Source organism: Solanum verrucosum, unplaced genomic scaffold (assembly GCF_900185275.1).
Source record: "Solanum verrucosum unplaced genomic scaffold, falcon-dt-bn FXZP01000075.1, whole genome shotgun sequence".
NCBI lineage: Eukaryota > Viridiplantae > Streptophyta > Magnoliopsida > Solanales > Solanaceae > Solanum > Solanum verrucosum.
In genome coordinates this window covers 698,589-711,067 of record NW_026020211.1, presented here as the reverse complement: position 1 = coordinate 711,067, position 12,479 = coordinate 698,589, and the positions used below count along the sequence as shown (strand labels likewise).

Here is a 12,479-nt window from a genome sequence, read left to right as displayed (position 1 = left end):
AGGGGACGCGCTAGCAATGTGCCAAGGCCTGACTTCTGAAGTTCAGGGCTAGGCATCCTGCGCCAGCAATTTGCCAAGGATTTCTAGGCCAATCTTTCCTTGTTTCATCCGACACGGGTTCCTTTAAGTTGTGGCCATGTTTCCCTTCCTTGTATTAGCTCCTATAGGCTCCATTTACCTTTGAAAATCCCTGCATATCTTAATCACATGTCTTAATGCACATTTAAAACTAATTTGAGTTTAAAGGGAAGTTCAAGAGTTTTATGGAGTTATTATTGAGAGTTCTTGTTTAACCAACAACAACCTTAAACTAAGTATTCCCAAAGGTAACATTTTTACATTGAGAAAAGAGAAACTTTTATTTCTAAAAAGATTTTATAAGTTCAAGATATTTCATTACCTCTTTAAAAAGAGTTATTTTGAGTAATTACCTCAAAACAGAGAAAAAGTATTTCTAATTGAGCATGAGTATATATATATTAGGAGTAGTATTGAGAACCGATATGAGGATGAGTTCAGACAACTCACATTCCTCACAAACTATGTAGCCAACATCGGTAAATGATCATACTTTTTAGACGACTTCTTATTGCTTTCGAGCATAGCTTAGTGGATCCACTTAGTTGAGGTGTTCTATACCCCGTCAAGGTATAAGACAGTTCTGGTAGCGTGGGGAGACGTTGTATCATTACATAGCTCATAGTGATGGTTGTCGGTTAGATATTCTCCCAAATAAGAGTAAAGAGTAACTTGTATTTTTTTTATATACATCCTTGAGTTAGTATCTTTTATTTATGAAGCTTTAAACATTTCATATTTTGTTATTGCTTTTGTATTGAGTTGAGTTGAGGTGAGCATTATTTTGGTATTATCAGTTTAGTTATCTATGCATTCGATTTTCTGTACATACTCATACATTCAATGTACTGATGTCATTCAACCTGCATCTTATTATGATGCAGATATAGGTGTTCAGGATCATCAACAGGCGCTTTGTTGAGATCATTTGACACTCCAGTTAGCTTTGTTGAGCCTCCTTGCATTCCAAAGGATTTCCCCTTTTTCCCGTTTAGTTTAGTCCTTTTAGGGTGTTTTGGGTCTTGTCCCAACAACCATGCTGAACTATAGAGGCTTCATAGATAGTTAGAGTTAAGGAGTCTCTCAGTATTTCCCCTTTGTTTGAGATGTTTTGAGACTGTTTTGCAAAGTATTATTATTATTATTATTATTATTATTATTATTATTATTATTATTATTAAGTATTTTCAAACAGTTTGAGTTAAGTATTTGCTTGAGTTTGAATGTCCTAAATTTCAGTTCTAAGCTTATTATCGCTTGAGTAAATCTTCCGCTAAGTAGTCAGCCAAACCAAGGGTTCACTTGGGAACCAGAAATGGGTCTCAAGTGCCGGCCACGTCCAGGCAGTGGCGGAGCCAAGATTTTCGTGGAGGGGGTTCAACTTATAAGAAGTAAATAAGAAAATGGAGCAAAACGGATCGGGAAAGAAAAAAATTATCCTTAATCCATTAAATATAACTTGTCTTGTCATGCCGCATTTAGCGTTTCTTCCTACTTTTACTATGCTTCGTTGATTCTTTTTTTAAAATGATTTTTTTCTTTAATTTTTTATTATTTTACTTTTTTTGAATTTTTAAAATAAATTAAATTAGTGTTCATTCAATCATATGTTACTTTAAAAATTGTTTAATACTCTTTAAAATGTGTGGGGATTGAGTTACTAATATTATAATGCATATTAAAAGGATAAATAAATGGCATCGCCAATTTTTTGTTCATTTATTCAATTTATAAGGTTTTCCATCGATAAAAAAAATGAATAAATCATATCAATGTAGTTTACGTCTCTCTAGAATAGAACTGAAAAAATGAGAAAGAAATATGATGAATAATCATGTCTTTCAAATTTATTCGTTCGATTAAGTTTAACTTATCTTTAAAGTTTTTTTTCTCTATCTCAATTTCAAGTTTAAGAATAATTGACAGCTTTTTAAAAAGTTCATTTGAATTAGTATATAAAAAGAGAGTTACGTAAAAATAAAATGAGCAATGGAGACAAAAATAATAAAATACAAAAATGAAAATAATGTGCCTTAGAAATTCAAAAAAATGAATATTGAAAAGGAGAAATAACATTAGAAAATGAAAAAAAATAATAAAAAAATAAAGCTCCAGCCCAAAAATGTTAGGCCCATCTCAGGCTTGCTATTTGATTTTCCAAATGAAGAAAACAAGAAAAATTTTAGGAAAGTGTTGTTGCGCAGAATCAAGCCCATGACGTCCAAGCGAGTTCTTGAACCCCAGTGCTAGCCTCTTTACATGTGTTTAGGGGGTTCATTTTAATATATACACACATAAAAACAGAATTTGACCTTATATATACCGTGTAATTTTTCGACGAGGGGGGTCGGGTGACCCCCCTAACCTCCATGTAGATCCGCCCCTGCGTCCAGGGTGTAGACTCAGGGCATGACAAACATTTTTGGACCAAAGTATTGACGACAAGAACATTTTTGGGCCAAACCTTAAACGGAGGACATTTTTGTTCATTTCACATAGTTTAAGAATATTTTTGACCCTTTTCCCTTTAATAATGTTAATGAACTTAAAGAAAAAGTTATAAATATCTAGATTAAAAAATAAATTATATGTAAAATAAATAAGTATTGCTCCCTCCGTCCAACAATAGTTGTCAACTATACTATTTTAGGTGGTCCAACAATACTTGTCCACTTTATGAAATCAATGGATGATTTTACACTTAATTCCTAATTTACCCTTATCATTAATTATAGCCATTTCCCTATTGCATTTTTAAAGACATTGTATTTATTATATTCAAAGGGTGATATAATAAAATTATTCTTCTATTTATAGTTTCTTAAGAAGTGTCCAAAGTCAATAGTGAACAATTATTGTTGGACAGAGGGAGAACATATATTTGATATAACAAGGATTAGGGCGGTTCATGGTTATGGTTAAAAAACCAAATCGAACCGCAATCCGAACCAAACCGATTTTAAAAATTGGTATTTGGTTTGGTTTTAAATTTTGAAAACCGATACCATTTGGTTTGATTTTGTTTTACTAAAAACAACCGCAAAAATAACCAAATCAGACCGATAAATTAGATATATAAATTTTATAATTATTTATATATTATTCATAAATAAAATATAAATATTTTGTTAAATTTTAATTAACTCAAGTCTAACTTTACTATTTTCTCAAGCCCAACACTTAAATGTTAGCTCAACTATTACAATCATAAGTCCAAGTCCATCAAAATCCATTACTTTAATTTTTACCTATCCTACCTCACACAAAGATAATCACACTTTCTTCTAGTTGAATCACTTTGTTCATGTAATAATAACTCTAGCATTGTTAATTGTTTAATTGAACCGACAATAACTTTTCTATGGATTGTTCATAAACTAGGTGTTTGTGTCTATCGAGATATGTATGTCCTCAAAAAATTTATTACTTTCAAACCGAAAAAATCAGAAAAACTAAACCAAACCGACAATAACCAAACCAATGGTTATTTTTTTCGTTTGATTTAATTTGGTTTTAGAAACTTAAAAAAACAAATAGATTAATTTGATTTTAGGTTTAAGCAATATCTGATCCAAACCGAACCACAAAAATCCCTAACCGGATAAAATCAATAGTGCAATAAAAGCAGAGTTTGATTATTGTCGAAAGTTGGAGGAATTTGTGTTGCAAAATCATCCACATCAAATCAAATTCCTATGCAATAAATTCATAGTAGTTATCTTTTGCCATCTTGATTGAAAATATCTCAATAATAATAAATTCTGTATGATTACTCAATTATTGAGACAAGTCAATCTTGTTTGACCACTTATCCTTTGCCTCCCTCACTTTTCTAGAATCTCCTTTGCCTCTTTACCAAAATTTTACCAGAAAATTAGTTCCAAGTTTTCATGGGCCTTGCTTTTATTTGGCTTGTTAATCTCACCTTCCATGGCCAATCTTCTACCTTTATCTCACTTTAGTATTACTACTTCTCTTGTCAGATTCCGCATTACCCGTTTTCATCTTCTCCTTATCTTCCTCCATTCCCTCTTTTAGGACCCACAATTCTTTTTCCCCTTCAAATCCGGATCTTTATTCACATAAAAATTCTTGCTAAATTTACACAATTTTAAACCCTTTTCTTCTTGTTTTACAATTTATCCGTAGAAAATTATCTGTTTTGGTGAATTTGAGTTGTAATGGCATCGGTGTTTTTGTATCATGTGGTTGGGGATCTGACAGTGGGAAAACCAGAGTTAGTTGAATTTACGGAGACACAAACAGTGGAGGCTGCTATAAGGGCTATTGGGGAGTCTACGGAATGTGGGATACCAGTGTGGAAGACGAGATCTCAAAAGGGTTTGATTGAGAATGCAGAGATGAGGCGAAAAAGGTTTGTGGGTATTCTTAATTCTCTTGATATTGTTGCATTTTTGGCTAGAGAGGAATGTTTGGCTGATCAGGAGAAAGCTATGAAGACTCCTGTTTCTGAGGTTGTGCTTCCTGATAATTCTTTGCTCAAGGAGCTTGATCCTGCCACCAGGTTAGTCTCCTTACTTTTGAAACTGCCTTTGATTATTGTGTTCATTGCCAATCATTAGGAATACTGCTGTGGTATATACTCGACTTTATGTAAGTTTATGATGATGCTGTTGTCTTATAAATTCTATTAATGTAAGTAGAAGATAGCTGTTAGAATGATGGTTGAAAAGTTACCTTGGTTGAGAAAAACATGACATCAGAATTTCAAATTTGAATAACAGAGTTACTTGCTACCTTTTGCCGGTAGGAGGTGGTAGGTATCCTCTAGAATTAGGTGCAAGCTGGTCCGGACATCACAGTCATCAAAAAGAAAGAAACTTCTAGTTTGATTAGTTTGAATTATTGAAAGTTTTACTCAAAAAAATAGAATGGATTGAGTTCCTTTTTACAATTGGGACAGAGGAAATAGTGTTTTATTGGCAAAGCGCAGTAAAGTATTATTCATAATTCAGCTCATAAGTAATCACTCACTTCATCTGTACCAATCTGTATAGTGTATAGTTAGTGGATATTACATAGGACATGAAAAATTGAAATGCCATATAATTAAAAGGATAAAAAAGGGTCCCATAGGTGTGTGTATATATTTCTGGTGTCTACCTGGCCAGACAGATCTGCCAATAATTAATTGATTGACTGGTGGAGTTTTGTAAGTTAGAAATTAGGCTAATTTAGTTAAAGTTTTGGAGAGTTGACTTAGGCAGTGTTTCATGGGATTGAATTTGAATTTATCAATGTCTCCTTCACATGAATTTAAATTTATCGATGTCTCCTCACATGAATTTGAATTTATCTGTGTCTCCTCTACAACAGAAATGCCATATTGCAAGATTAATTTATCTATGCTGTGTTGTGTTGGTTCTCTGAGATTCCTTTAGAACCACCCATTGCATGCCCTAGGATTTAGGAAACACTCCATTTTTCCTTTATACCTAGCAATAGAAAAAATAAAAGTTCTTCAGTTTCAGGGCTATCTTTGCATAAAAAGTATCTGTTACATTGCTTGAATCTACTTTTCCTCCTTAGACAGATTTTCTACGTAACCATCCATCCAAAACATATGACTTTTGGTGGATCATTTGTATGGAAATCGTCTTTGAACAAGATGAATTGCTCATCTTTACCACTCTTCATTGACCACTGATAATATGAGTGAGAGTGTGCTATCTTTATTGTATTTCCACTACTCCTGTATGTCTTTGTTTCCAGAAGTTGCACGTTCCCTAGTATTTCCAACATAAGAGTTATACTTCCCAACTCCAAATCTTTGTATAAGAGTTATACTTCCCAACTCCAAATCTTTGTATATGTCTCCTTAAGCTCAGAACCCAGATTCTGTCTCTGCAATTTTATGCAGCTTTACATATCAGATCAAAAATATCGGGAAAAATCTCCTTGAATGAGGGCTTGGTTTATCCATATACCATGCCAAATTCTGGTCGTGATGCCATTTCCAATCTGCATCCTTGTCAGTGCTCAACTTCACCCATAAACCTCTTATGGGTTTCCAGATGAGCTTGTCACGGTATTGGAGCACCATCGATCTTCTATACTGTGTCAGCTCTGTTGGACTTTCCCGTATCATCCTTCTTTTTATTCCCCGGATCGGGTATTTCTGATCTTCTCATCCCAAATCTCATTAGCAGGTCTCTTGTTGCCTATGCTTAAATTTCTGATCCCCAACCCCCCCCCCCCTTTCCCTTTTTCTTTAAGATATTAGGCCATTTAACAAATGAATCTTTTCTCCTGGCCGTCATCCCATGAGAAGTCCCTTATGTTGGAATTCCATCTAAAGCACTTTTCATAAGTGTCATTCATCCGCCAAATGATATGTCTTCTTCCAGGGTGCTAGCTTAGCTTTTCAGTTCTTAATCACTCCTTGCCTCACCACTTGGAGCATAGTGGAAGACCCAAGTATGTTGCAGGGAATTCACTCATTTGTCAGCCCAAATTTCTGGCTAATTCAGAAATTTGACAGTCTTCATTGCGCTGAGAATATGCTGCTTTTGGCCAAGTTTATGTGCTGTCGACCAACAGCTTCAAATGTCTACATATTATTTTTAGATGTTGTAGTTGTTCCTTCTCTGCATCACACAATATTAATGTATCATCTGCATATAATATGTGTAAAACCTCTAACGTGTCCCCAGCATTTCCTTCAATTCTGAAGCCTCTTATCCAGCTATGTTTTGAAGCTGTTTTAAGAATAAGACAGTGTCTCCATCACCAGTAAATAGTAATGGTGACCTCTTTGGCTGATCAGAGTTTCTGATATTAATAAATGTAAGGGATAATTTCAGAGAGAGACCTCCCCTCTGGTTGCGCTCCATAACACTAACCTTTCTTGTGGTTTACAATATAACGCTTAGTTGTCTTATTTTGATTTCTTTGTAACAATTGTTTTAAACTGTTTATCATTGAATAAAAGTAATTACAATCTTACCAATTTGCCGTTCACTACAATCTTTTAATTAACTAATTAAATTCCTTTGGAATATAAAAAGAAGTTCTAATATCCATGCCCGTGTTTTCCTCCTCTCTTCCTCCAGAAAAACTGTTTCTTCAACTTCAGCATGTGTCTCTATTGACTTCAATGTCCATATAGCTTCTTGAAGCTGCTTTAATGAAAAACTTCACTAATATTTAAGCAAATATGTTGAAATTGATGTATTGTTATTCTAACCTAACCTAAATTAAGTGTATAATTTATTTGATTCGGGTTCAACAATTGAAAAGTGGATAAAAGAATCTTCACCATAGATCTAGAATAAGGTCTTGGTGTGTTTGGGAGAGAGTAAAGACAGTCGTTTTTCAAACACTACGTCAAAGTATGCTAGTAATGCATGGAAAATTACAGAGACTGTGAATTCTAACAATGGGAATGAGAAGTTTATTTTTTTCAGAAGTTTATAGGGCATTGAATAGACAGATTGCAGTTGATGAAGATATTTTTTTGTGGAAGAAGAGAGGAAGGAGAATGCGGCCTGGATATTAGTTCTTCTCTTATATTCCAAAGGAAATAAATTAGTTAATTAAAAGATTGTCGGAAAGGAAAAAGTTGGTGAGACTATAATTACTTTTATTTAATGAATTAGTGTTATGGAGAAAAATCAGAGGGCAGGTCTTTGAAATTATCCCTAACTGTAAAGATAGAAACAATTACCTGTTGTCAAGTCCTCTTTCTTCTTGATGCACTTGCTCATATGTAGAGATTAGAGAACACATTACCTGTAGTTCTTTAATCTTTGCAACTTCTTAGCCTCAGGCCCCTTATACCTCTTCTTTTGAATCAGGTGTCTATTTGTGATTTTTAATTGCTTGTTGTGTATGACATTCATCTTAATCTAGCTGCACCATATATTCCAAGGCAAACAATGCCGAAAGCTGTTTTTCCTTTCCCTCTTCTCTGTCAGTTTGAAATTATTGTCCTTCTCACCTCCCTCTGAACAAACAGTAGCAAATGTTATGCATGTTTTCAACCTAATAGAAAGCTTCATGACTCCTCTTAATCATAAATTTTTTCAGTAGATCTAAGGATCGTCCAGTCAAAGCCCCCCCCCCCCCCCCCCAAAAAAAAAAAACATAAGAGATCAGAGAAGAGAAAGGAGTAACAATTGATTTCTTCATGCACCTTGCTAATATATTAGCCCCATATTCATTGGATAATGGCAAAACCTTTGTGAGCAAACTCAAGAAAATCCATACCTTACCTGTATAATGTCATGTCAATGGTATATTCTAGCATCACCTTTTTCCACAACTCTTCGCTGCCACTCCCAATGTTCATGATTTCTTTATTGGTCTATCTTGTCCTTATACTCCTGTCATGGTGCTAAATTAACATAAAATTGATCATTCTCTAGTTAGGTATTTGAACTTCGTAACTTTGCTTTTTCATGTTGTATTGAATGGATAGACTAATTATTAGCTGCTACGACCGGATAGCTTTAGGAATGTATGTATTTAATCAGCTGGTTGACATCATTATTCAATTTGTGGTCTCTCTCAGTTGTCGGACGATTCATGCCTGGAATGAAGAGTAGAGTGGATGGTTTCGTGAACCTTGCTCATTCAGAATAGAATGTGAAATTGAATTTTACACTTAACATGACTAGGTTCTAGTAATAAATCCAGCCTATTGAAGGAGTCTTCTTATTTTGTAAATGCGCAGGCAAAAATTGAAGAATAGCACCAAAAAGTCTTGTTGAGTAACTTTTCCTTTAGTACTTTTGCAGAGTGTAGATTTTATCTCTGGTTAGTAGTAGCATGCCCCCCAACTTCCACCCCTTAAAAGAATATACCTAGAAGAATAAAAATGCATCCTTGTATAAAATAAAATGTTCTGAATAGAAACTAGTAGAGGAAGGATCTTGATCCATGAGTACTTTGCACTCGGCCAAAGAGCTGCATTGATCTGTTTGAGAAGGGGGAAAAGGAGAGGGAGACATGGGGTGTGGGTGGGTGGGGTGGTGGGGCAGATCAATAGAGTAAGTGGCCTAAAGCCAAAGCTTATTAAGAAATCATTAATATTTTTAATGAACTTCATGTATTTTTTTTCGAAATTCACTCTTTTAACGTTTTTAGATGCAAAGCTATAAAGTAACCCTTTTAAGGATTGATTCATTTAATATTTCTTTTCATAGACAAATAAAAATAATTGATTTAGAAAAGTTTAGTTTAAAATAGTATATAAAATTGTCATAAACAGAAAAAAACAAACAACAAATGTAATAAAAACCAAAGGGATAAGTATATGTAATAAATAATGACAGATAGAAACTTAACCTTGTTTGCTTACTCTTTTAACTTCTCAAACTAAAATGTAAAAAAAATGAAACCTTTTATTTATGATAATTAAATTTTTTTTGTCTTATAGTACTATATAATTAAGTACTATTTCCAAGTTTTTCTAAGTTACATAGGAATGAGTTTGCCCCTATCCCTCTCTCCTTATATATTTAAGTACTATTTCCAAATCTTACTAACCAGTATTGCAAGGGTCCGTATGACTACCTATAATAGTCAACTTATATGTGAAGTAATAGGACAGTTGAATTATACAATGAGTTTGCTGCTGAAAAGTGAGTGGACGAGGAAAGTTTGTAGAAACTATTTCTTTAATTACTATATTGCTGATCTATTGTACTTTGCAGATTGATAGATGCACTGGAGATGATGAAGCAAGGTGTGAAGCGACTCCTTGTTCCCAAAAGTGTTGTATGGAGAGGCATGAGCAAGAGATTTTCAATTCTTTATAATGGCAAATGGCTAAAGAACATTGATACTTCTAACCCGGCTGCCAATGCCAACCGTCCATCAACTTCTTCCCCTGTGCCCATTCGTGACAAATTCTGTTGTCTGTCCAGAGAAGATATCATCCGTTTTATTATTGGTTGCCTTGGTGCATTAGCCCCTATTCCTCTCTCCTCTATCTATTCCCTTGGAATCATTAACCCAAACTACTGCTCAATAGAAGCATCACGCCCAGCGATAGATGCCACTCAAAAACTACCATCAGATCCCCCTGCAGTTGCAGTCATCGATCCTATGGCAGATGATTACAATAAGATCATTGGCGAGATTTCAGCCACTAAACTGTGGAAGTGTGATTACTTAGCTGCAGCATGGGCCTTAGCTAATTTTTCAGCCGGACAATTCGTGATGGGTGTTGAGGATAATATTTCCTCAAGCTCCTTACCTGATTTTGCAGTCAATCCTATGGTAACAAATGCAAATACAGCCAATAGTCGTGGCGGTATAGTTAGGCCAAAAAAATTTAGCAGCAGGAGTATTGGGTTCGTCAGCAATCCAACAAACTCATCTTTAAGTGTTTCTAGGAGCATGTATCGTGGCAGAAGTGCACCATTGACATGTAAGGAGACAAGCTCACTAGCTGCCGTTATGGCTCAAATGTTGTCACATCGTGCAACTCATGTATGGGTTACTGATGCCGAGAATGAGGACCATTTAGTTGGAGTTGTTGGGTACGCTGATATCTTAGCAGCTGTTACCAGACCACTTCCTACCACCAATCCTGAAACCCACTCCTGCTCCAGTATGTTGATTAATCAGGCATAAAGTTGGTACAGGGGAGGCCAGTTTTTTACATTTATGTTTTTCTGTGCATCTTTTTCTGTTTTGCATCTGTTTTGAGGTTTAGATTTGTTAATGTGAGAACTATATGTTGTACACTCTAAATGTGAATATGTGATATGGTGATTGGTTCAATAAGTTGAAGGATGGAAATTGAACAATTTGTTCACCTTCTTGTCTTTTACAAGGTTTTCAAGTTGTTCCACAATGCATCCATTTCCCATCCCAAAATTTCTGATCCCCAGATCGCATATACCAAGTAGACTCATCAATTCATCTTCATTTTTTTATAAACATCAATTTCATTCTTGAACAATATAATTTGTCGTAAAAGTTGATGCAGGAGCATATGATATGCTGAAACGGATTGAGTGCTGAGTTCAACTGAATTCGACGCATAGCATAGATACATGTAGTGCGATAATCATTGTATTTCAACGAATACATATTAAATTCTGAACGCATAATTGCAAATATCCTAAATTGGTACTTCAGTGATAAGAACCTTGAAATATACTAGCTCAATAGATAGGCTCACAGACTTGGTAATGGAGGAAAGATGTTCATTGCAGTCTTACTACAATAATGTAGGATGGTGAAGGATGTGCTAGCGATTCAAGAAATATCAATAGCTTCAGAGGCAGCTTTTCAGCGCGATAAGTTTTCAAATTGGAGATCACATATATTTGTTAGAAAAAGACAGTTTGGAGATATCAGTGTTGTTTAGAGATTTGATCAATGCCGAGCGAAGAAATTAAGGACTTTCAAAGTTAAATAGTCAATATGAAGTTTTCTTAGATTCAATCATTGGATGTGATAGTGATGATGACATGGAATTTCAAGACCGTCAACAAGTTTTATCAAGACCGGAGATTGATAACGGTCAATCTTTAGCTAGGTTAGAACAAAGTTTTATACAACTATACAACTATTAGTACTAAATTCAAGGTTAGTTGAAACGGAACTTTTTCTAGAAGATGGCTGCATAAATTAGGCACTCTACTAATAGTTGTAAATTGCAATACAAATGTGATTATTTGAATAAATAGATTGGTTTTTATCCTATTTTTTAATGCATTTGTTTTTCGGTGCGGAACTGGTAGTTGAGGAATTCATAGAAGTGGTAGTGTGGTAGGTGAGTATTTTATTTTAAAGATTTTATTGTAGTATTCTTTTGCTAAGTGTCTTAATCTTGATATTTCTTTAATATTAGGTGTGAAATTCATGGTAAAATATAATAATATTTATTGTAATATTCTTTCGATAATTGTTTTAATCTGAATATTTATTTAATATTATTTATGATATATTCTAGATATAACATATCTTGGGCTCTTTGGTACATATATAAATTTTCCTCCATTAATTGTTCTAATAATTTTATATCTTTCATAGATTCCGTCCAATATTGTAAATATTCGTAGTTCATTTTAGTCTGAATTTATTTCTAAATCGTACCATTCTATTCTTTCGTAGTCTAAATCATGTAAGTCTATTTCATACCATTGTTGGTTTAATATATCTTCCGATTCGTTATCATTAAATATTTTTTCCCATATGATCCTTCTTAATTCAATTATTTTTATATCTTTAATATATATAATATTAAAGTTTCGTAGTTTTTTATCATTTCATTATGAACGTAAGTAGTCATGTTCTTTATCATGCAGATTTTTTTATTTCAAATTATACCTTCCTATCATATTCATAATTGATTAAATTCATATTAGATCATTATGAACTAGATTATCTTTATCATGTTTTCCTGTCACTACTAGCATCGT

General features: G+C 33.9%; 2 protein-coding genes across 2 annotated transcripts in view; one reads left to right on the top strand and one right to left on the bottom strand.

Moving 5' to 3' along the window:
* The window catches only part of LOC125830524 (uncharacterized), a 338,210-nt gene that overhangs the window by 26,895 nt on the left and 298,836 nt on the right, over window positions 1-12,479 (bottom strand). The gene's annotated exons all lie outside the window — the stretch shown is intronic.
* LOC125830517 (CBS domain-containing protein CBSX6) lies at window positions 3,923-10,839 on the top strand. Its single transcript, XM_049509707.1, has 2 exons — window positions 3,923-4,603; window positions 9,756-10,839. The coding sequence occupies exons 1-2, from the start codon at window positions 4,260-4,262 to the stop codon at window positions 10,678-10,680; spliced, it is 1,269 nt and encodes a 422-aa protein (XP_049365664.1). The 5' UTR covers window positions 3,923-4,259; the 3' UTR covers window positions 10,681-10,839.